Raw genomic sequence first — 26,581 nt, forward strand, 5'->3', positions numbered from 1 at the left:
TTAGCTTTGCATTTGTACAGGAAGGGAGTCTACAGCAACTGGAGATTCAGTGAAATGCTGTAGTAGCTGATACAGGGGGGAGGGAAGAAGAAAAAAGCATATCTGAGGCTTCTACATTTTTATTATGTTTTCTAGATAATATTTAACATCCTTTCTAAGCAAGCCTACTTCTGTACTTTGATTCAATCTTGATTACATTTTCTAGTAATGTAGCCCTACCTTTTAAAAATCCTATTTAAAAAATTCAGATAAATTTGAAATGTAAATAATCTTTAGATACCAGAAATAAGATTAAGCTGCTAGAAATTACTTTCTGGACATAGCTAAAAAAATCTTTCAGATACTCATCAAGATGTTTCATAGGCTATCTGATTTACTTAAAGACCTAATCAACTTGCTTTGAAGTAAACCATAAATCACATGGAATGTTTATTTCCATTCCCTTGAACAAATAACAGGCATTTGAGAAATAATGATGATCAAATGGTCATATTTGAGGGCTCTTCTTTTTTTTTAAATCAGCTCCAAAGGCGTAAATATGTTACATCCGATTAAGCCAACTTCTCTTCAAATTCTCACCTAGATTGAGCTTATAGTGGGAAGAAGCTCTAGGTAGACAGTCTGCTAGTACACTGTTAACTACACTGGCCACCTTCTGAAGGTTTTTCATACTGCTCAAGCACACACTCCTGGACAGTGTTACAGGCTTTTCAGTCATAACTGAATTATAGAATCATAGAATAGTTAGGGTTGGAAAGGACCTTAAGATCATCTAGTTTCAACCCCCCTGCCATGGGCAGGGACACCTCACACTAAACCATCTCACCCAAGTCTTTGTCCAACCTGGCCTTGAACACCGACAGGGATGGAGCATCCACAACCTCCGTGGGCAACCTATTCCAGTACCTCACCACCCTAACAGGAAAGAATTTCCTCCTTATATCCAATCTAAACTTCCTCTGTTTAAGTTTTAACCCATTACCCCATGTCCTATCACTACAATCCCTAATGAAGAGTCCCTCCCCAGCATCCCTATAGGCCCCCTTCAGATACTGGAAGGCTGCTATGAGGTCTCCACGCAGCCTTCTCTTCTCCAGGATGAATAGCCCCAACTTTCTCAGCCTGTCTTCATACAGGAGGTGCTCCAGTCCCCGATCACCCTTTTCTGGACTTGTCCAGAATTACGTGAATGCTATTGCAAACATTTCAAAAACATATTAATACCAAAAATCTTAGGGAAATCACTATGCGATGAAGGATTTTAGAAATATGATATACTATATAAATGAAAGCTAATCACCATCAGATGATAGATATATTTTGCTGTTTATATGGTTTTGTTAATTAAAAATACTTACTTCGGTCATTCACACATATTATTGTTTAACAAAGAGCAATCACCCAAGTCTTTTCAATCACATAAATCTCAATATATCAGAGGAACACCACACTTGAGGCTTCTGACAAAAGCGCCCACTATCACATTAGCATTAAACTGCTTTGAAGCCTGTACTGTATTTAGCTTTTCATTTTTACAGAAAACACTAACATTACTAGATGGGGGCTTTTATTTTCAGTCCTCAACTGGCTCTAAATTGCCCTTGTTCACCTCATTCCAGGCACACCAAATTTTTTTTCTTTCAGCTATTTAAATTGTAAATGTTTCATGAATAAATAAAAATGATGAATAATAGAAAGGTGCACTATATGAAAACATGTTTAACATATGATTAGATGTCATAAAAATTCAATTCATAAATGCCATTCCATACATTTTTCTATTTTTTAAACAGCTTCTAGAATTTATGACATTTTCCATTAGAAAATAAATAATGCTTACAATTTCAATCATACCTCTAATCTGATATTAAAAACCAAAAACCACACTTAAAATCCCACCACTTTCTATTGACCACAGTAAACAAACTTGAATTATTTATTCTTCATGAGTTAACATTCCCCCTGTGTAATATTGGGAAGGGGGGGGGTGTGAATTTGGAAGAAAGAATAATGATGAATAGCATGTGAAAATGTCATTACTTCATTACATCTTGACGGGAAAATAGCTTGCTTTTTTGGAGAGACATAATACATGCATGTTCTCCAACACTGAGAAACTTAGATGGTAAAGTACATTAAGGCATGAACTGCATTCTCACACAAGGACTTGAATGCATTAGAGAGCCTTTGACAGGATCTCTGTCAGGTCTGGGCAGCAATATTACCTTTTAGTCTGACATTATTTCTGGTAATAACATTCTTTCATCTGGTTAATACAGTATGTCTAGAGCAGGGGATCTAAGATGAGCTTCTAGATTCAGCTGCACTATTCAGTTGCACCTTAACTTGGTGTCAGGGATAAACTCAGGCATTCATGAAACCCCCTCTTCTTTCCAACCTATGATGTAGGTTTCCATACATAGGAAAGACAAGACTGTGAGCTGCATGGAAGCTGCAGTACACTTCAGCAGAAAGGCTAGACACAGCCGTAAGTTACTTGGCTGATGAGATGGATGGTTTTCTTATGGTTTTAAGAGATTTTGCTAAATACAGTAAGATGGAGAATTAAGAATGCAGTCTCCTCATTCCCTCCAAATTCTTTACCCTAAACTCGTCTGCAACAGATAACTGCTAGAGCATGTTTCACAATGGCAAAAAGAAGAAAAAGAAATGCATGCAGAAGCTACGGACTTTAGAGGTAGAGAAATAAAAGTCCTCTGATAAGATGAAGGAATTAAGAAATAAAGACATCTACTAAGACAAGTTGAAAGGTACTGCCCTGAAAGTTCTCATGCAGATGATCAGTTTACATTCAGGTTTACTACAGACCTGTGTGTTTTCAGTATCCACATGACCCAACCAAGACTAGTTCAAAAAGACTGAGTACTCACAAATCCACCTGTGGTAAAGCATAACAGTGATTCCTATGCATTTTGAAGAGCAATCCCAAGTATTTTAAGGAAGGTGAACAGACAGGCTCTTAAAAAAACTTGGACATTTCAGAAAAATCTATCTGTAAACTGTCTGTCCTAAACTTTCAAAACTGTTTATCTCCTAAAAATAATGGCAAGTACTTGGCACTGCACGCTTCTGAAAAAATCTTGTCATCTTTTTTAATAACATGTCATTTACTTGCATTTTTTAAGTACGCTGATACTATCTTCACGATCAACAAGAGGGAAGATTGCTTTCCTCTTCTAATCACAATATACATTATTGTGTACTTCAGGATTTGAACACTCTGGATCAACATTCAGATGGTATGCTAGTAAAATAGTATTCTCTGATGAAAGTAGTAACTGACTATCATTTAATGCTGATATACCAAGTAGGCTATACTCAGGCAGTAACCATATTTCCTATAGATCTGTTGTGAGTTTTCATTTACCACAGAAGTGATTTCAAGGTACTGTGAAAATGAATTGTACTTACTGTTATAAATTTGGTTTTAACAGCATGTAATATTTGGCAACAATGAAGAATCACTGGGTGGCAATTGGTCATATAATAATGAGTGCTTATCACCCCTAAGCTTACAAGAAGCAATGAACCATAGCCACAAACTGTAGATATTTATAAACATCTGTATAAAGTTTGAAGGTATTTACAGCTTTTAAGCATGTAATCTCAAAGCAAAAGGGAGCTTTCCAAACTCTGCTACACCTCTGCCTGAACTCAGTATCAAATACGTATAAACCTTATCTTATTTAATTGTACAAAAACATTGAAAAACAAAGTAACTATGTGACTGCCTAAAACCAGTTTTCTTTAACTGTCAGGCCTGTGATAGCACAAATTATACTCTGTTGCTTTTTTACTATGCAGGGAGCCAATAAACGCTAAATGATGACTAATATTACCATATGAAATTGATCGCAGTTTAAAATTCAGATCTTGGTATTCACAACTCCCTTATCTTCATAGCAGTTTCAAAATGCCTAGATATTTAAAGTACCATTTTGAACTTATTACCTTTGTTTACATTTCATAAAACTTGGCTGTTTATCACACATCATGTTGTAATTGCCTGATTTTAATTTATATAACAGCTCAGAGCAACTTTATGTTTTCAATGATAGCCAGAAAAGACTGGACCTCCCAGAAGGAGGTAATTATACTGGAAACTATTGCCACTGTCTGCATTGTGGCATTTCGACTTATGAGAGGAGTTATCCAAAGGAGTTTTGGAGTTTGTGGGCTTTATTACCCACAAGCATATAGATGAGTATAGAAGCTAACTAAATGCTTGAAGACCATGTCCAAGAGATATGTAAACAAGAAAACAGTGACTCCTGAGACCCTGGACACAAATGTTCTTCTCAGAAGCAGAGATCGCTGCTTTTTCTTCTACCTTTATTGTGGTATCAGTGATGCTATTTTTCATATGTGGGTGGTCAACTGCCTATATGCAACCTTCAATAATCACTGGTTGCAACAGAAGCGAGACTGGAAAGGATTAGCGTAAGGAAAACATCTTGTTAGGATCAACTTTTGAATCTGAATCAGCAACCAAACATTTCTGCAGACAAATGACAGCTTTGTGTTAATTATAAGGTACTTCAGTTTCAAAGCTTAATGGACCCTATTTTTCTTTTTTCCTTATAAAGTATTTGTTTTTAAATATAAAATTCTAGTTCCTAGCCTGAAAATTTTGCACCTGGAGTACATATCAGAGTAGCTTGTTTATCCAGGATAAAGATTTTCATTTCTCCGTTTTAAGGAGGCAGACTTCAGCTTTAAAATATCTGAATACTGTATTTTTGTTTCTCACTGCAGAAATATCAAAATATTTTATCAATAATAAAAAATAGGAACTTCTCAGAAAAATAACATTGCAAACAAATTACAGCAGCATTTGCAGTACTGGCTGCTTTGATACCCAAATTACTAATACATTATTATTAGCAATATTAATTATTCATATTATGATGTTATTGCCAAATCTACTTCAAAACTCCATTGCTAGACCTCTTAGATTTTAAATCAAATCATGGTCTGAGACCATGAAAATTAACTCTGACCCAGCCAAAACCAGCATGCCTATTATTCTCCCTAAAAGTAAATGAGTATAAAATTTTTAAGGCTACCAAGAATTCAAGTGATCCCAAATTCTTCAGAGAAACAAAAATCAACACTGGCTAGATTCCCTGGCAGAGCACCCATCACATAAACACTGACCCAGAAACAGTTGGGGGCACAGAAAGGTACATTGTGTAAATAAAGAGCACACAAGGGAAGATCCTGGTGAAAATATTTACGTTCAGGAGCGTGGAGAGCAGTGATAACTCAAACACGGCATAGTTATTAACAAGTTATCCTGTCAGTGCCTCCTGTCCCAAGTGATGTCATCAAGGATCATGCATTATAGAATCATAGAATGTTCAGGGTTGTAAGGGACCTCAAGATCATCTAGTTCCAACTCCCCTGCTGTGGATTATCTACCTCTGCTAAATACAGCATATTTAATGGAAATTGCATTAAGAATTTCATCTAATCTGGGGTTTCCTACAAAGTACTGCCAAGTAACAAGTCTGTCTCTCCCACCAATTATCTCAAGGAGTTTCACATTTGAGCTAGACTAGGCTTTGCAACTTCACTATCTCACAGTTACTGTCCCATCAGGAGAAAACAGAGCTCTTTTCAACTGTGGAAAGAAAGGTTTGGTGCTGTGGTAACACTGCAAGAGCAAATCTATGCATGGAAGTCCCAGGTGGACGAGGCCTGCTCAGAGCAACACACATAAAAATGACATATACAAATGGCAACAGAGTAGAAGTCCAGCATTTTCACTGCTGGCTGAACCTACAGTTACTTGTTTCCCTGTCAATGTGTGGAACTGGCTGGAAACAACTGGGAAACCAGCCATCCTTCTTCAGTGCTCTTATGTATTTGCGCAGAATTTACTCCAGCAATTTCACATGCATACTCAGGATTTGACTGCCTTTATTAACCAAAAGCCAGACTTTAAATTGGAGGTCCCCAGGTAATGCACAACTGTATACCATAATTTATATAAAATGACCACTAAGCAAACGTCTGTGATTATCAGACTACAGCTGAAAGTCCACATCTAGAAATATCTGTTTGCCTAGTAACTGGGATACTACATGTACATTTAGAAATGCCATTACACATGTGGTTTTGCTACATGCATGCTACTTTTTTCCTTTAAATAAGCTTGCAATACTGCAAGCTGAGTCTATACAGAAAATCCTATCAAAGGCTAAAATAGCTATATCTGCTTTACAACCAGCCTCGGGTACAAAACAAAGCATATCCCAAGTTTTGATGTTTTATCTGCAACTAAGTTATTACACAACAGCTGGGAAAGTCACTCTGCCTTTCTTCTCTAGTGTTTTCATCTGTATAATGAGAGTAGTAGACAGAGATGGCTTGCACTAATGTAATCAGAATGCTGCATTGGATAATTAATATCTAGTATGGCTACTTTGATATTAACAAATTATACAAAATATTAGGTACTCTGAAAAAAACCAAAACAAACCCAAACCCAAACCTGTCTTGACATCTGAAGTAGTCATTTAAAATGATGAACCAAAACAGTAAACCAAAGCACTGAGTCACCTTTCCACAGTAAGGCCTTCAGATCTCTCTTTCTTGATTCCTCATGGATAAAATTAGGATAAAATATTGTTTCAACTAATAGAAGAGTCACAAAGATGAAGCGGAGCTTTCTGCTGAAAGCAAGTCAAACATCTCTCATGTGTCTTCACATCTTTCATTTCCCCTTTACTGAGTGCTCAGCTTTGCAGTCACTGATTTAAGTGTTGCTAAGCCTTGCAAACACCCATGAAAAAAAAACAGAAGCAGCAGGTACACAGCACTTCTGTAAATAAAGAAACATAACTGGGAAGAATGAACACAGGGACAAGGAGTCAGGGCTTTCTGCTTCACATTCAGGACTGCCTCTGATTTACATGTGACATTCATAAGCAATTTTATCTTTTCATCATTTTTTTCCACTAGTAAGTGGGATGAAAATACATTCCAACACTAACAAGTGAGTAACAAAATACACACTAACAGTTTTGTGGCACACAGATAATGTGACAAACACCAGTGAAAACATAAATAAGCAAATGAATATTTCTGTGCAAGGTCCAGCAGGGTTTTGCTGTACAGTATGAAACAAGGCTGGATCCTTTCCTGAATTCTGAGAGACTGAAAAAGGATGATCAATTTTCAATTAATAACACAACATATGATAGTCAATTAAGACTATCTCCAAATACATATACACATAGAACAGAATTAGCATTGCTTATACACATTTTATTCTTTCACTTCCTAACTTTTTGGTGCCAGACTTCCCACTTTTCACAACAGGTGCACTGAATACCATCTGCAATTAAGGGCTATTTTCAGGGAAAAGTTATCTGAAACTGTCTTGAGGTACTAAGCACAGGTATCTCAATAAAAAACTCTGGCATAACGTATCATGAGCAGGTCACATGAATTGAGTATCAAAAGAGAAACAAAATTGGTAGGACTAGCCACATTCACAGGGTACGCACCCAGCTTTATCAAGAAAAAGCAAAAAATACCTCAAAGAATTCTCCACTCTCCAAATGGAGACCTGCACAACAACCTGGGTAAGCAACTTCCCACAAGCAGTGCATCCCATTTCTCCACAGAAATCTCACCACACATCACTGCCTCTACCCTTCACCCGCGGGCAGCCCAGGCGAAAACCGCCGCATCCGTTCCAGCAGCAAAGCCCTTCACATTCACACCGAACCCTCAAATCCCCACCTCATCGCTAAGGGCTAAGGTGCGCGGCCGCAGCCCGCCCGCGAGATGGCGGCTGTGGCGGAGCAGCTTGCCCTCGCCCCTCACCTCTCCGACCTGCCGACCGCGTAGCTTTCTCTCCCGCTTTACTCCCCGGCCCCGAGGGCGCGCTCCCGGCCGCTGAGGTCGATCGCCACCGGGCCGGAAGCGCGGGGCCGCCCTCGGCTCCTCCCGGCCATGGGGCTTCACCGCCCTCTGCGATCCCCCCCATATACCCTCCCCGCGGCTGTGGGGTGGAAATGTGAGGGAAGGACCCAGCAGCCCTATCACCCTCGCCCCGTTAGGTGCGGTGAGAGCCCTTGGACGTCGAAAGTGGTTGGCTGTGGACAGAAAATGAAGTGGCGGTCGCGCCTGTCAGCTCTGCAGGCCAGTGAGCTTGGTCCGAGGCCGCAGTGAGCCCAGGTCACCCCAGGGAGCTGCTGCGTTGTGTGGAAAGCCCGTGGAGGACAAATGGCGGCTGGGGGAGATCATCCCCCCCAAGGTCTCTGTCATAGTATCATAGTTTCAGTGCCTGGGCAGGAAAGTGTGGTGCTGTGTGAGTTAGCACCGCTGCAACATTATATTTATCTTTCGACATGCACAGAGAAAAACTGAAATCTAAAGAAGCAGGACAAAGCAGAGCATGTGAGAGGCTGCAGACTATTTAGCTCACTGCTTTGCTAGCCAGCAAACTTAGTCAAGATCAAGGTAATATCTTTCAAGTACAAAATAAAGACCAGAGCCACCACAAAGAGCTGGAGTTGCCCGTTAAAGTAGGATTACAAGAAAACTGAAAGTACCTTCTGCAGGAAAGAAGTGTTAGGTTGGTTTCCAAAGGAAGCAGTTGTCCAGCTGTACTTCACACATACATTTGTCTGTGCTTCTCACCCACCTGAACTTCTTTGTTCCACTTCCCTACCAGATCTTTCATGTCTTGTGGATGATTTTAGAGAAATTTGTCAAAGATTTCAAAGATCTCAAAGGCGAAGTTGCTAAGTATCAGTTTCAGCAATGTGGGTGTCCAGAGGAGACAAATACTCAGGTCTGCCTGAACTAAAGGAAAGGATGCAGAGTGAATTCAAGCAATACTAAAGACAAGAAAATCTGCAGAGAAGTCGTCTTTATAGATGCCTCAGTGTGACAAAATCTTCACAGTTTGCAATCAACCACAAAACAAATCGGCAGGAGGTTGGACTTCAGTCAAAGAACTACTTTTGTAAAGCCCTTGCACACTGCAGGGACCATGTCCAATTGAAATATGTGAAAAAATGAACCATTGTGAACTGCTCCTGTCATTACACAGGTAGGTGCTTGATTTTTACTTGGTGTCTTTGTGGTCTGGGTTGTTTTGGGTTTTTTAGTATGCTGAGTGGTTTTGATGAATTTCTTTCTTGACCTGGCCTGCCACACAGAGGGAACTTCCAGCTGCATATACACAGGGAAAATCCAGAGTAGATCAAATCATTTCAGTCTACAGCTACATCAAAAAGAGCCTGAAATACCTCCTGTTGTTCCTTTTGCTCATTTTTCCCTTCAGGTTTCATTCATTGCAGTGACAGGTACCTCATACCATACCTCATTCCAGTACTGTATTTTTTGACACAGGGGATGCATCACTAGAGTGTCAGTAGTCCCGAGTTGTTGAGCAGGATGAATAGGAAGGAGGTGTCTTATAATGGAGGAAGCAATATGTCATTTGGAAATACTGTATCTGACTTTTTGCCAAGGTAATACTGATTGCTGCTTCTTGAAAGGTGGATTAGATAGTGTGGTTGGGGTGATTTTGTCTGAACTGTGACAATCTTCACTGTATAGATGAGAATTTATGAAAAGAAGGCAATTAGGCATAAATGTATTTAAATATGAAAATAACTAAAATTGAGCTTGAAACTTTGTCATTCCAGTAAAACCAGAACAAAATTAGAAGTTTTTCCAGGGTACTGGAATGAGGGACAAAATGGAATTGTGATAGGCCAATTATATACGTTTTGAGAGGAAAGTAAGAAGAAAAGGGAAAAGAAAAAATAAAAAACAGAAAAAAAAAGAAAAGAGAAAAGAAAAAAAGAAAAGTAAGGCAGCAATGTGGAAATCAGTTTTAGGAGGAAGAATAAGATTTGCTTTCAGCAGGGTCCAAACCAAAGAAGTTCTGCTCCACATGGAGGCCTTGCTGGGGCATTGGTCAAAGACTTGCAATGATATGGGCATCATGCATATTCTCATTGAGGGGGGAAGAGGAAGCATGGTGCTAGGTGTATGATGGTTAAGGATGTATAGAGACCATCTAGGACAGGTTGATGAGAAGGTGAAGCTAGCGATGGAACATAATGCAGGAGTTGTATTGTTAGATCACAGTTTAAGGGAGGATAAAACTTGGTGGGGACTGTGGGAGTTTTAAGAAGGTTTGCTTGGTGTAGTGCAGATCATTTGTTGTGGTATGTGCACTTTAATCCTTACCTGATGATGGTTAGGCTGAATGTGTTGGGTCTGTGCTTTTAGCTGAACACAGTTTAGCTGAATTAGTGTTCACTTTAACACAGAGTTTTCCTGAGCTACGGTGCTGCCATCACAGCTTTTGAGACAACGATGAGAACAACAGGGGTAATGATGAGCATGGTGCTGGTCTCTGATTATTTGCAGCTCACAGCGGTGCTAGGTATATTGAGGCTTAGAGCTAGCAGCCTTATTTCCAAGAACAAAGCAGCTGGATTTTCTAACTGCAGAGTTAGTGCCATCAGTTTATACTTCTTCCTATACCAGCCCAGCCATGAAGGTTTTCTCTGCTGAGGTGTAATGTCTGCATATAACTAGCTATTAGTGCCAATGCCATTTCCAGCAAAAACTCCTGCTGACAGATTAAGTTTGCTGTGAAGTCTCTTGTGTCAATGTCTTCTCTGCAAGCCCAGTGGAAGAATTAGGTTTCCCCAGTTCTTCAGCCTCCTAATGACTGCACTTTGTATGTACCATTAAATCAAGGAATTTATAATTTATGCTGGAGGCGGAAGAACACTCGCTGTTTCTAGGCAAGGAAAAACGAGTTCAATTATTAAGCAACTTCAGCTCTTGTCATGAAGTGGTGCTGTATCTGAGGGAAAACAAACAAAAAATACATGTTAAAACATGAAAAACATGTCTTGGGAATGACGTCAGTGTTGTGTTCAAGTTGTCTGGGTGTCCTCAATAAGAATTTCAAGCTTCAATTTTAATAAATTTACTTCTGAGTATAAGCTTACCTCCATACATCATAGATTCGCAACACTGATTTGCAGATAATTATATACTTCTGTAATGCTTTTTAACTTTAGTTTCTCACTCATATTCTCAAAACTAATTTCTTGCTAATAGTTTCTGGTTTTCCCTCCATAATTATATGTCTATTATTGGAATAGTGGCTTCTTGTTTGAATTTAGTTAATATTTGATATATTGCCAGTATAAATTCTCACATATATTTCATGTGATTCCTACAGACCTAAAGTTTGAACAACTTTTTGTCTGTTAAAGACCTTGAGCTAGTCTTAAAAATTCTATTCACAGTTTGTTATTAACTCTAAATTTTATTTGCAGCCTTCATTGCAAAATCCACTGATACTATTGCTATAATTACTAATGTAAGCAGCTAGGAGTATTGCACCACAGGTGATATTGTTTGGTTTTGTATTTTATCAGGAGTTTGCATATATGTGGGATATTTTAGATTCAGGGTGTAGCCATGTTAGTTTATCTGCCTGTGCACATGAATACTTCATTTCAAAATCAAATGTTACTGTAGGAATTAATACGTATTTAGCTGAGTGTCCACTCTTCCTGTCTAGTGGGAAAAAAGGAGAAAATAAGTACATTATATATTTCTAAATATTGGTTAAATCTTACGAAGAGATACTGAAGAACTGAGAGTGTTACTCAGTTTGTATGATAGCTTTCAAGGAAGCAAAAAAAATAGTGCTTGAGACTTTTGTTACTTAATTTCACATCTACTAAAATAGTAATAAAGCAGATCTAGAAGGGAACATGAGCCCAAAAGAAAATGTTACTGTACACCGTAACAGTGTCATTAAGGAAAAAATGGGTTAAGGGAGACGAATCTAATAGCTTCTGTCTCTCTACTACTGTTATGATTAAATTGGTTAATGACAGACATGAAATATAAGAGATATAAAATAGGTAACCTGGAGTGTAAAAGCACTGCCAGTATGTGATGAAAATGATTAGTGTCATTCTTTAAGTTCATTCTTTTATATATATATATATAAATATATATATATATATATATATATAAAAATCTGTTTCCTCCCATGGTGTCCTTGGTGGTCACAACAGTTTTATATAGTTTTGGAGAAACTTCAAATAGATTATACTTCTATGTGGATTAAAAAAAAAAACAAAACCTCTTTACAGGTATAGCAGGGAGCAGAAATGAAATTCTCCCCTCCCATGTATGTAATATGATTTCATGTACAATCACCTGTTATCAGGTGATACATGTTATTTTGATTTAAGTTTTGGTATGCATGCATGCTATGCATGTATGTTTGGTATGCATTATGTATTAATCCTCAAGATTTTGCTTAACAAAAATCTATGAGTTGGGTGCCATGTAAGCCTTCAGTGGTAACAAACTGAATTAATAATGTTGTGATTAGAAACCAGTTCAAATGCTTTTACAGCATAAGAAAGTCAATGCCATAGTGCAATGCTATATAGCAAGCTACTCTTACATGTTTAGGAAGGTAATACCTGATGTGTCTCATCTATGTCTTACAGTGATTGTTGGTAAATATGAATTTTTAATGCCTGCCATCATGGTTGTTTTATACCTTTATTTGAAAATCTGTATTGAAGAGCTACACTGCTTATAAATCATTTGATGCAGTGCCCAACAGGATGTTAGAAAAATTGAGATTGAATTGATTTGGAATCAAATCCCGTTAAATAGACAATGGGTGGTTTATGGATTAGAAAGCTTGGTCATAAATGAACTGCTGGTTTGTCTTCCCATATGAAACCTGCAAATGAAGTAATGACCATAAAGATAATAAATAGTTCAAGTCAGTTGAGACCCCAACTGCAGAATTTTGTGTGCCTTCACTTCATCGAAAGCATCACTGGATATATACATACTGGATTTTTTAGACCTAGATTGCTCACTGTTTTTGGGCTGTATTCTTGGCTGATGCAAGTCAGATATATTCCGTCGGCACTCTCCTCAAAGTCTATGGACATACCTTTGTATGCATCACTTTTTCTTCCTTTGTATCATATTGTATGTTCTTTTCATATTAATAACATACCTGCCAGTATGTCTAGCAAAGTAGTGACTGCTTGGACCATGCAGGAGTAATGCTCAGCTCCTCTTTAAAATCAGTTGTTAAAAATGGTCTGGAAGATAAAGGAGGAGGACGCCTGAATTGCATTCTTGAAAAATAGCAAATATATGTGTTGCAAACAGGGAAGGACTAATTCAAGACAACCTAATAGGATTGTAGCAACATGTAGAGATTAAAAACCAGTGAGGCTATTAACTTCAGTGTCTGAGGTTGAAAAGAGAGATATCCAATAATGAAACCAGTTGGTACTGACTTCTTACTGATTGTATGTGCCTCAGTGACTACAGTGACTTCATTTTCTTCTCAGTAGCAGTGTAACATTATGCAGTCTTGACATTTGATTTGTTGAGGGCTATTTGTAATTTTTCAGAACATAATTATTGTACTGTAATGGTTTGTTTAAACAATGTTGATTTACAGGTTCCTCCTGTTAATTTATTGATACACACCTTTGACCATTGACGATAAAATTAATTTTGTGCAGATTGAAGTCCTTCTAGTAAGAAATTCCTTTTCAGATGCAACTGAATCCAGACGAGAAGACGAAACTGTTGCGTATTTCACTAATACAAACATCTTCTAGAAGAGAAGAGGCAAAGCCAAACCTGAATGTATGATTTTGAATTCTCTGATTATATGATTCTATGAATGAAGGTAAGATGAAGTTTATTTCATACTACAGTAATGCAGTATTGCAGTTAACTAGTGCATCACTGCTGTGATGCAAACTAATTTAGTGGCATTTGAAGGAAAAGGGGAGATTTTCCAGTGGAGTTTCTCTGCAAATGGGTTGAGAGAGTAAAACTCATTTTAAAACATGGGTCAGTTAAACTTGTCACCTCAAACTCCTTGAACTGGCTTCTAAGGAAATTGTCTTCACCTCTCCAAGCTGTTTTTTTTTGCACCTTATATGTGCCAGGGCAATTTTTACAAACGTTCTGTCATACTAGATATTTAGCTGGACAAGATAATATTATGGGTTTACCCCTCCCAGATTGGGGAAAAACTCTTACATCTCAGAACTAGTGAACCAATTTATTTACCTGACATCTCTAAGTACCTTTCTAAAAAGCAGAGTCCTTAATGGACATACACTGCACATTTAGGATCTTCATTAAATTACTGTTGTATTTAGCTGATGGCTATAGGATTACATTTTGGTTTAGTCCTTGTCATGTCCGCTCCCCCCACCCCTTCAGTAGTAAGATGTCTGGCACAATACTTTTTGTTTCAAGACAAAGTTTGGTTTACAGTTGGACTCAAGGATCTTAAAGTCTTTTCCAACCTAAATGATTCTATGAAGCAGTATGAAGAAACCAATAAGATGTCTATTAAGGAATATTTTCTGACAGCATGAAGTTTAAGTACTTTGTGGTAGTTTTCACAGACAACCTGTCAGGTGGCAAATGAATTATAAAGAACCTTTCACTGGAATAGTGTTACTCACTTTTTAATTGGAGTTACTCAAAACCAGGTTCTACAAAACACTTCAAAATGAACAGCTCAGTCCTGTCAGAACAGCAGAAATAGACTATGTGACCTAAGAGGTTTTTGCTGAAATTACAGTCTCATTTGCCAATATTTCACTTTTCAACTAATGAGAAAATCCAAGAATTCCTGTTGCAGAAGCAATTTCAGCATACATTGCATTGCCATTTGCCTGCGGTTAGCTACTTGAAAAGGCACTGTTCTTTTTCATATTTGCTTCAGCTTGATGTTTTGCAGGACTTTTTAAAAGTTCTTTTTTAGAATGGCTGCTTTTGTATCAGGGAAACACACTTTGTATCATAGACCATCGTGCAAAAAGTGTCAGTAGAGTCCATTAGGAAAAGTACCTAGTGATGCAAATCTACAGAACAGAAACAAAACATTAGCAGCAGAGATTAAAAAAAATACAATAAACCAGAAACTGTTCTCCACCAGAGTGGACAGTTTACAATATTAAACGGTGGTATTTCAAAACTCAAATAGATTCGTATTTCTGTGTTTCAGAGTTCTGTGGTAAACTACCTGCTAATTCATACACTGGAAAATTCTAAAGTTTTATTATACCAAGAAGCAGATGATTATGAAGAAATTCACTGAAGTGTAATTACTGTAATCTTCAAAATAACTGCCAGGAGCCAGTTGGTAATCCCAGTTATTGAGCTTCAAATTGTGAAGCAAAAATACGCTGTGATTTTAGACCAGCCAAATAAATGTTCTGCTTGATAACACCTCAGTCTACTACTAGTGATGTCTCTCAAAAGCCCTTCTATCCCCAAATTTCAATTCTGATAATTTCAGATGTACATTAAAAAAAAACGGTTTTGTGTTGTGCTAGGTAGAAAGGGAGAGATAGGCTTAACCCCAAAATATCTGTGACCAGTCTTTTCCCCATGACATACCTGCAAGAGCACCTAATGCCTGGCTCTCCTCATAAAAGGAAGTGTATGAATCTCACGGAACTACGTTTCTCTTCTACATTGTTTGCTTGTAGGTCATGTTGAACTGTTTTGTTTTGTTTTCTCCAAAATATTATTGTACTGCGGAAATAAAATTCAGATGGGAACTTTAGATCCACATTAAAAAAAAAAAAATTACACCTCCTTTCTGTGTGGGTTGATACTCCTTTTCTCACTTTGCTGAAAGTTGTCTTGTGAATTCTGATCTCCTACTTCACTGTCTCACTACATGCAAATCATCATACAGCCAGATGCATCACAGGTATTAACTAGTTTGTCACCTCCTTGGCCTTATAAGATTGGAAAATATTTCTTATCTCAGTTGCACTAAATCTCTGTTGAGTCTGGATTATTTCAATACTTTAGGGGAAAAAAAAACAACAGTGTTTTAGGAGTGTAGATTATGGAAGAGGGGCAAGTCTGAAAAAAGAACCCCACTACTTGTACTTTGACTGGTCTCACATCTGCTGTGATGCAGCAAAGCAAGTGTACATGTGACTCATTTGCTTCTGTCCTGGAGTGAACAAATTCAGACAATCTGCAAGATAGCTGGGACTCCCAGGCACCCAGAAATGACCTCCCAGGCACCTAAGGCAGGAGGGCCGAGGGCTCATTTGATCTTGCTGGCATCTTGCCTACATTGTTTTACACATAAAAGTGGCATAACAAAGACTGAGGTGTAAGAGAGGCTGACTTTCTTTGCACCATGTAGCCTGGTATGACTATTTTAGGCTTTGCAGCTTGATAGAGAGGGGGAGAAGATATAGAATTTTTAGGCTTTACAGCTTGATAGAGTGGAGGAGAAAATAGAGCACTGAAAGCAACTTTTAAGAGTTGCATGTTCAGCATACTCACTACGCCTTTTTTTATTTTTACTTTTTAAAGTACCCGTAAGTAGGTGGGTGCTTGGAAAATAGGACAGCAGGATGAGAATGACTGTTAATATTAAACATGCTTTATATGCAATAGCTTTGCATAAATGTGTATTTCAGAAATTACTTTTTTCTTCTTATGTTTTCTAGGAGTCTTGTGATATATTACCATACTCAGTTTTTCTGAAGTCCAGATTAGAAACCCCTTATTGTTAAATAATTTCCTTCCTTTTTTTATAAACTTCTTTTTTCTCACATTATCTGTCCCTCTATGGGTAAATTGGCATGTATCCAAGAAGTGACCTGATCATTTTCAAAAGCCCATCTGAAGAGAGGGAGACATGCTCAGTAATGCTCTTGCACATTTACCCTCTTGTATCAAACAGAACTCAGTGGAACCCAGCATTTTTGAGAACTATGAATCTCTGGGTAGCACTGATCTATTTTGGTGGGTATATAGGAGCATCTTAATATAATTTTTATTGGAAAATAAAAGCAAGATAATTTTCTGTCTGAATATATAATATATGAATGACTGCTTTTGAGACACTAATACATAAATTATAGATAGCCTTTCAGATTCTGCACTATGTATTATTAATTAAAAACTGAATATCTTCATCTGCATCCAAGTTATGCTGTGATATCTAGGCCACTGGAGAACATATTACAGTGTTGGGGACTATATAGCCCAGGCAGAATGCAATGAAATGCTGTCTTTTTGTTGTTTATGGTTACCATTTCAGTACAAAAAGTGCCCAGAACCTTCCCCTATTACAGTGGACAGCAGGTTTTTTTGCTTTATGAGGAGGAGGAAAGAGCAAGAATCAAGCTAATGATATATTTTCCTTCACACACACACACAAAGGGAAGAAATATTTGTATCATGCTTTGCTTAGATTATATCATTTCCCACATGGCACAGTGTTCCTCACTGCTTCTTCTCATCCCATCTCTTTACAATAGATTTTAATGTTTGATGAGTGTTGTAGTTGCCTGTTAGAGTCTTTCTCAATTACAGGTTTAGAGGGCAAATGAAACAGTGAAAATCACCTGATATTCTTAATAGCTGCGCTTCTAAAGTAAAATCAGAGAGATATATAACAAAGCACGTAATCCCAGCAAGCCACAGTCAGCAGCAGTTTCTTCTATGTTAAGATGGAAACAGCCTGTTGTAGATGGCTGAGGTGTTGGTTAGTGATTGTAGATTTGTACTGAAGAATCTGCTTGGGGGATGTGGATTCATTGTTTCTTGTAATCTAAGGAAGATGTGCTATAATTGACAAATAGCCTTGAATTCTTTGTGTAAATCAAAATACAATAAAAGCTAATAATCCAACATGTCTAAGTCACAAATTTAACAGCCATTAGAAGATGTCTGTCTGATCCTGCACTTAACGTATTTTTTACTAGCTCTGTATGGGCACCTGTGTATGGTTGCATATTTGTTTACATTCTGTGAATCAGCTGTAACATCTACAGTAATACATATTTTTGCAGTTTTTCATTTTTGCTGGCAGAATTGGTCATGTGGGGACTGTTATACAAGAGGAGATATGAATTTCTTGCAGGGGGCAGACATACTAATGATAAATGCAAGCTACACAACCCAGTCTGGAATAAGAGCTTCGCACATCCTGTAGCTCCTGCACTGGAAACAGAGAAATCATTGTCTGAGGAATGGACCTCCAAAACCTGTACACATCTGAGGTGTTTATTGTCTCACAAACAAGATCTTGTCACAGCTTCCTTAAGTAAGGTTTCCAAAGACTCCATGGGAATTATTGCAGCAAGACTCATCTCTCCAAAGTTCATACATGGTAAATTAAAATAAAAATTGATGTCTTTAAGGAATTCACCCAGGGGAACTCATCTCACGTAGTGAGAGTAACAGCCATTTATTTTGTTTTAGTAATGAGAAGGTAAAATAGGTGCCATCTGCTCATGATTCAAACAAGTAATTTTTTCCCCATCATCTAGCCCTCTTGTGCATGGAAGTAGCTGCTTTACTGAGCTCCTCTTGTGTGCAGGCATCTTGTGTATGAATTGGAGTCCAGATCCCAAACAGCCCTCATGTGAATATTTAAATGAATTATTTTCCAGTGAATAATCTCCTGCATTGTTGACAAAATGAAAATGGAAGGAAGAGGTTGGGGTGGGGGGTGATTCTGTTTGACTGCAGTGGAGTAGCTGCTGGGATTTATTGGTTGTCTAACTTCATTTTCCTTAGAGAAGGAGCTGATTCAGCAGCTGCAATAGTGGTTTATGCTGATGGCGGTCTGCCCATGCAATCAGCACAGTCAGAGCAATGTAATCACCCTTTAATGCTACTTCAATTGACTTTTAACTTTGACTTCCCGTGTCCCCACGTTTGGCTGCTTTGCAGTGGTTGAAAACAGTAGGGCACTAACTAGTTCAAGAAAACTTGGTCTATGAAGGTCAAGGCCTCCATAGACCAAGCACAATTGTCCTCTCTCCTCTCCTCTCCTCTCCTCTCCTCTCCTCTCCTCTCCTCTCCTCTCCTCTCCTCTCCTCTCCTCTCCTCTCCTCTCCTCTCCTCTCTCCTCTCTCCTCTCTCCTCTCTCCTCTCTCCTGATTCTTCTTTACTGCAGCCTCCTTCACATATGTTTTATAGGAACTGATACGTCATGGCTTGCCAGTGTTGACCTACCCTGTGTGTCACAGTACATTGCAGCATGCAGAGTCAGAGCAAGCTCTAATGGACCAGGGCATGAGTGGTGAGGCATGAGAGGGCATGGTATGAGGTACAACAAAGTGAAAAAGGATCTGTCACTGTAGAGGAAAGGAAACCACTGACCGTTTTTTTTTATTTCCAGACTTTGGGAGGCCCACATTGCCAGGAGCTGTTCTCATCATACCCTGCGAGTAACCCTCAGGGGTACAGTGATTCAGAGCTACACCACCAAGTCACAGTTCACCAAAAGTGGCTTTCATGAAGTACTTCTACTGCAGCTTCTAGCTATATTGAGGTCAAAAATTATGCAGATCTAAAGACAGATGGAAACAGTTCTGAAGTTGCAGTACTTAGAAAAATAAAATTTTGGAAGTGAGATTGAAGCTGGGGCGTTGAGTTCAGGACAAGACCTTAGATATAGATGAAGGAAGGTATCTATCACCTTTATTTCAAAATTCTAATGCTAATTACTATCGGGGCAATGTCTTGGACTGAACGTACAAAAAGTCAAATACAGAATTACAGGACCTTTCTTTCTTGCTTCTCTGTGCTCCAGGAGAGAGCAGAAGTTAGCTTTTCTCCCTTAGCAGTAATACATCACACCTTCCTCAATCAGTTCATATACGCACATGTATACATAATGTATTCTTGAAAGTAAGAGTCTTGTAATGGAGCCATATTTCTTATTCACCTTCTTTAGTATCCTATAAGCAAACAATTCATGCAATTTTCAGTCTCATATACAGAGTTTTATGGTGCATGTGCCAATGCAAAAATCAAAGGATTCAGGCAATGCTGACTTTTCTGTCATGTTCCCATGCTTCAGAATCAATTGTGCTGTGCTTTCTGTTAGTACAGTACAGTTCTGTGGGTCTTGCCTTTTAAATACACTGTTTCAGAACAGGTTTTTGGAAATAATTGTTGTGGCAGCAGGATGCCAAGTGGTGTGTGGGCTATGTGAAAGTGGCTCAGAGATGTGAAACTCCAGCATCGTGGCTTATAGGAATTATTGGACACCAAGCAAGTAATGCAATAAAAGCTGCAAAGTGAAGGCAGTCAGTTGCTCACTTTTGTGCTGTAGAAAACAAACAATTGTTCCCCTGAACCCTTTCAACCATTATGTTTGTGCAGAACAGGGAAGATGAGACATGATGTGTAGCAACTGTATACAATATTGTATGTTTGAAATCCTCAAAACTAGAGTCAAGTTTTTATTACCAAAATTAGAATGTTGATGCACACTGAGGAGCTACTTAGTCGTATGGTTTTGCTGTCTGGTTGTGGCTAGTGCTGCTTTAAGAGAAGGTATAATAGTTATTATTGAAGCCGACAGCCTAGGTGGAAGCTATGGTGCAGTATCTCTTTCCTGGTGTTTGACTAAAGCAACTAGAAATGAAAGAATTAGCCTAAAAAAAACAGGTGTTGGCAATACATGGCATATAAAAGCTAAAGTCCTAAGAACTATAGTGTAATTATGTTCCAGAAAACTGTTCTTTCTGGAGTTTTGTTCTGCTTTATTGATTATTCTTTTTCTCTCCTTTTGAAACTAACGTAGTTAACCAAATCCAATGAAAAACAGTTCAAAGATTCTTGCTGATGTTAATGGATATTCGACCCATCCGTTAGACCTGAACCTGGCTTTAGATGCAGAAGGATTCAAAATTAAATGTTAAAATATAAAAATGTATGTATAAGTATGTATTAAAATTCATACTCATACATATACATGTACATATACACATATGCATACGTATATATACTTCCTTAAAAAAAAATCTGAAACAATTGTGTAGAATAAATGATGTTTGCAGAATAATGGTTTTAGTGGCAGTCATTTGTTTTGCTTTAATTGCTATCCTCTTCATGAATAATCTGGTGTATTTCTTGCCAGCTAAACTCATGCCACACCACATGTACTACCTATTTCATATCTATCTGGGCCACACATGTTTGGGTAATACCTTGAAAGTATTGTAGAGCCTTGTAACATACTGTTTTCCTCCTATATCTTTGATTAAATTAAAAAAGGGCAGTTAAGAATTGCAATGTATTAGAGGTATTTTGGTTTTTTTCTAACTCACACTTTCTAAGCAGTTTTACATATTTGTTTTGTTCCTTGTAAAATGTCAATGCCATGTACATAGTTTTATGTATATTTGTGGGTACTGAATAGATTTGGTGTACATATATGCACATAGGATTTTTGGTTACCCATACTGATTTTATGTGTCTCCTGTTCATTCTCCAGAAATTGAAGAGGAAAGTAATTTTAAGTTAAGCAGTTAGAATTATGTCTATAGTAGACTATTACGTTTTAGTAGAGATCTAAAAATTAGAGTACATGAATGCTATAAATATTGGCTATATTTTTAAATGAATAGACATGGCACTCCTTCCCACATCCAAAGCTGCCACACTTTATATTTGGAAGAAAAAATGATACCTTGATGAAGCACACACATGCATCTCCTTTGCTGAGTTACCTCCTTATTCAGCAAAGACTGTATTCTCTCTACTTTCCATTCCAATGAAACTGCAGGGAAAAACTCCTATACTTCTTAAATACAGCAGGTGTGTTCTCATTATTAGTATGTTGTAATGGAACCCAGCAGATGTTCCTATAAAAAACATTGCATCTCAGTTGGCCATTCCTGTAGAAATACTAAAAGTACATGTGAATATACTTTGATATATCAGAACGTAGCAGCACATTGAAATAGTTTGGTCACAACTGGTCTGAAAAGTTTAAACTTCAGGAGTATTTTCTCTCTAACTTCAGAGTTAGAAACTCAAACCTTGAGTCCCAAACTACCGGTACAACATCAGACCTCAGGATATAATCTGATTATTCAGATATTGCAGGTAACAGAGGATATTAAATTGAAGCTCCAGGTAACTAAGTTTTAAAATTAACTTTTTGCTTTTTTTTGCCTAATTGGAAAATGCTGCTTTTTATGCAAGTAGTTTGCATGGCAGCAGCAAGGCAGGTGTGTACAGAATATCACTTATGTTTTATGTTATGCAGGACACTGAGACGTGACTTTTTGGTGTCTTACTTAGTGCAGGGGAGTGAACAAAAGGACCCTGTAAAACATAGTAAATGTACAAAGGAGTATCTGGGTGAAGAGGGATAAATCCCTTACTGCAAAGTGGCCATAATGTCAGATCCCAAATGCACAGGCTTGTGTTCAGGTGATTTAAGGCCTTTAAGATAACTCCTTTACTGCCTTCTGAGTTCTATTACTTGGATTAGGAACGTAGAAACTGAAGATACCACTGACTTCTCTGAGTCAAATCTTTTGTTTGATCCGAACAATGCAGGGTCTTCTGACACAATTAAAATGCTCAGTGTAAAGCCCATGCTGCATTCTTTTGTTTTCTATAAAGCTTTTGTATGCTTTTCTTCCATTTGTAATTTGGGCACTTGAAATGTCAGTTTCTTTAGAAGTGAAAACAGACATTCTCAATGACTCTACTGACTGCAGAACTTGACCCACAAGAATAAAACACTATGAGATTTTCTAGTAACACAGCAAATTGACAGAGTTGCAGAAGCAATTAAACTGAAACTTTTCTCATCACAAGGGATGTCCTGTAGTTAGGATGAGGTATTGGACTTTTTTTTTTTTTTTAATAGAATCTTCTTAGCTCTCTGTTCTGCTCATTCTGCCAATCTCTGCTGTTGTATGTGGTGAGAAATCCCAACTGATTGGAAATCATCACTGGGAAGCTGGCCCAATCTTAGTGGCTATATCTTCAAAGGTGTAGAAATGAGAAACTAAACCTTTTAATTTATATGACTTGTGGCAATTTTTGCAATTACCTGAGACATCTATAATGTGGGATAACATTGGGAAAGATATATAAAAGACTTGAGGACTTACGAAAATAGTGTAAGCAGGTACAATTTTATGGTAGCCTACCAGTAGCCAGAGTCAAAGCTGTGAGTGAAGACACTTGACTGGAGGATACCCCAGTACTTCTGTTCCCATTAATTGTCAGGCACAAGACACGTATCTTTTGCTGTACATCCAGCAGTCACTGTATTGAGCAGAAAACATAGCCTGGATGGAGGACTTGAATGAGCTTAAGTGCTCTCTGTGACAAGTAAGGAGGGGGTATGGTACTTTCACATTGTAGCTGTTACAGTCAGCAAAAATAATTGTACTGGCACTGAAGTTTTTATTCAGGAAGCCAGCAGGCCTCTCTGATGGGGTGACAGAGGCCACTAATAGTTTCACTGGTGGATGTTGTATAATAGGTCGCATTCAAGATGCAGACATCTCACATAACACATTGTCCTTTTTGTTTCCTCTTTTACAACTGCACATAGTTCCTGGTCAGTCTGATTGCCCCTGCCATTTACCTTCATTTCCCTTGTACCTTTCATCTCTTGCCCCCTTTCCCTGCTTTCTTTTTGATTTCTTCGTTCTTATGTCCTGCAGGAAAATAAGCAGTTACCATCATAACAATATCAATATTATTAGAGATTTCTTTGATTTTTTCCAATAAAGTCATCACAGGAAATTTGTAATTTGTTCTGAAAGAGCGTTCCATAAATCGTACTACTTTCATAAATGTCAATTTGGCTTTTCACAGGGTTGCTTGAGAAGAAATTATTGGATGCATGTAGAATGCTAGGACTATAAATACAGGGTATCTGAAAGGATAGTGATCTTCAGAAAAGCAAATATGACCAGTGGATGATGAAAGTTGTAAAGTTATTCTCAAGGCATGTTGAGTTTTCTTATTTTAGAATAATCAGAAGACTTTTTTTCTCGTTCATAAAGACATTTGGATGCTGGGAGGGACTCTTCACCGGGGTGTGTAGCAATGGGACAAAGGATATTGGGTCTAAACTAAAACGGGAAGTTCAGGTTAGATATAAGGAAGAAGTTCCTTATTGTGAGTGTGGTGAGGCACTGACAGAGGTTGCCCAAAGAAGTGGTGAATGCTCCTGGCAGTGTTCAAGGCCAGCTTGGAGAGAGCCTTGGGCGACATGGTCTAGTGTGAGGTGTCCCTGCCCATGGCAGCGGGGTTGGAATGAGATGGTCCTTTCCAACCCAAACCATTCTATGATTCTGTGATTTGTTGAAGTATTATCAAATATTTCAGAAGTACAAGACAGAGTTTGTTTCTTTGTTTCTTATTCATTATTCCCATATTGTCCATACTTGTGCCTACACAAAATGAGAGAATTCTTTTTCCGAAATTATTTCCACTGTATGCATATTAGGCCCTACACAGACTGAACAGAAACAAGAATATGATGGGATTAACATTATAAATTATTCCTTTTCTCTTTTACTCGTTTTATGTGAAGCTGATCTACTTAACTGTTTATTGCCCCCTTTCTCACATGAATAGTGCAACTTTATTCAATGTCTTTATTCACTTTGAATAGCTTCCTATTTTTCCCACACTGAAGCAGCAAAATAACATCACATGAAACCATTGTTCTACATGAAATGTTTCTGTGGAACCTGAAAAAGATTTCACTTCTCTTCTGCGGTCTCTATACAAATAACATAGCACTTTTTTCTGTTGTCAATCGTACTGTCCTGCAGTTTTTGAAGTTGTGCCGGCTCCCTCTGGTGGCCAACCACCACTGTCCAGTCTAGAAATGTTTTTAGTACTAGGGAGGAATTTGATAGAGAGATTCTTATATTTGGCTTTTTATTTATGTGGGTTATCGTTACCAATGTAATTTTAAATAAGCCTAGAGATATAATAAAATTAAGTATTAAATATAAATATACATAAAATGTAAATTTATTTTATTTGCTGTTGCCTTTGCTATTTTGTGATATTCTAACAGTCTCTAGGTGACAGTTTCTATGTCTTTCTAAAATATTTTGCTATCTTAGTTATTAACCAGCAAACCAAGCATGGTTTCTTCCTTTCAAAGACTGCAAGACCAGAAAAGTTCATTTTAGCAGTCTTTATCATCAGGCACTGGGATTAGGACTGAAAAGGAAACAACCATTTTGCCACTTTTTCACGTTAACATCGTTCCAGATGCTGTTCTCACTTCTTCTACATTTTTTATTATGCCTTGCAAACTAGGAAAGTTTATTGTGTTTAGTCATTTAGGCTTCATACAGCAGATTTGAGCTTTCATCGTGTCCTTTCCCTGGCAGCTGTGTGGACCACATGCATACTTTTTTCTTCTTTGCTGCTTGGGGTTGGCTGTAAGTGGGAATGAGGATGACCCCCTCACTTTTTCACAAGCTGTGCACAAGTAAGACAGGCTTTGTAAAGCAGAGCATGGCAGCATTGACCATTTACCAGGATAAAGACATCAAGGCATTTTGAATGCTGTCATACCTACAAGGCATTTCCTAATATTTTGTCATTTGTATCTTGTGTTAGGTAAATTTGAACAACAGAGTTCAAAGGCAGCGTGAACTATGAACCACTTCTTTTGTTATCCTTTTAGGCTGATCCAGTGTCTGTTAACATCAGTGGTAGCCATGGTCTTCATTAGAGGTAAATCATATTCTTACTTAACTAATATTTGGAACAGAAAAGATAAAAAAGATTACCTCCCTTCATGTTTTTAGAATTACAAAATAGGTTATTTTTTCTTACCATAGTTTACTTTCACTCTTTCTATGTAGCAGGATAAAAGCAATGTTTTAGACCTTCTACCATATTGTTTTCTATCCATGCATACTTTCTTAATATCTATAAATGCTGTGTTGGCAATTGTAAAGGAAGAGAAATCTAGTATTAACAGCAAGAGGTGCATGTTATTCCAAAAAAATGCCAGGAGTCCAACATCTAGGAAAAGCAATTTAACCTAGTGAAAAAAAATTTGTGGTTGCTTTTTCTTAAAAAAAAAATCTGTAAAAATGATGATGTAACTCCAGTGTCCTACTAAACACATACTTCTGTTGTCTTTGCTGTAACCAGCACAGGTGGTGGAGGGAAGTCTGTAGTAATGTACTGCTGGGATGCTCAGCCTGCCATGGGAAGGAGATGAGGGGAACACACTCAAGGGCATGACACAGCTGTTAGTGGGTGACTGCATTCAGGAACTGCACTGACTTCGGCTCTTTCAGAGCAGTACAAAATTCATGACGTTTTCCACAGTGGTTACCTGCCACCCAGGATCAGCAACCCTGAGCCTACAAGTTGGCACTGCACTGCACAGTGCATGTCTACACTTTTCAGAGTGTGAGGACTATCTTTGCCATTACAGCCATCTTTCCTTCTTTGTCATCTAGGAAAGCAAAAAGAAAGATGGGAACTTAGGAATTATAGGAATCTAAAGATGGTCCAGACATCTTAATCAGATCAAAAGTGAACATTTCCAGTAAATTTTAAAGACTCTTCTGCATGCTAGCAGATTTGTGTTGTTCAAATTCACAGTCCAGGTAGAACGGGTGTGTCTTCTTTGACAGTCTAATAAAAAAGTTCTCAGTGGAGATTTAAAAAACTGTATACAATTTATACA

General features: G+C 37.9%; 2 protein-coding genes and 1 long non-coding RNA gene across 3 annotated transcripts in view; 2 read left to right on the top strand and 1 right to left on the bottom strand.

Moving 5' to 3' along the window:
* The window catches only part of BANK1 (B cell scaffold protein with ankyrin repeats 1), a 140,685-nt gene extending 133,375 nt beyond the window's left edge, over nt 1–7,310 (bottom strand). Inside the window, 1 exon segment of the mRNA XM_062636739.1 lies at nt 6,518–7,310. Coding sequence (XP_062492723.1) covers nt 6,518–6,542 — 25 coding nt within the window. The 5' untranslated portion in view covers nt 6,543–7,310.
* The window catches only part of EMCN (endomucin), a 434,433-nt gene that overhangs the window by 8,044 nt on the left and 399,808 nt on the right, over nt 1–26,581 (top strand). The window lies entirely within an intron of this gene.
* Nucleotides 8,667–26,581, top strand: part of LOC134173044 (uncharacterized) — a 75,191-nt gene continuing 57,276 nt past the window's right edge. Inside the window, exon 1 of the long non-coding RNA XR_009968109.1 lies at nt 8,667–9,091. This is a non-coding gene — a long non-coding RNA (uncharacterized LOC134173044). The remainder of the gene's footprint in view (nt 9,092–26,581) is intronic.

The sequence above is a fragment of the Pezoporus occidentalis genome, unplaced genomic scaffold (genome assembly GCF_034315485.1).
Source record: "Pezoporus occidentalis ecotype Australia unplaced genomic scaffold, CSIRO_AGI_Poc_V1 ctg49, whole genome shotgun sequence".
In the NCBI taxonomy this organism is placed as follows: Eukaryota; Metazoa; Chordata; class Aves; order Psittaciformes; family Psittacidae; genus Pezoporus; species Pezoporus occidentalis.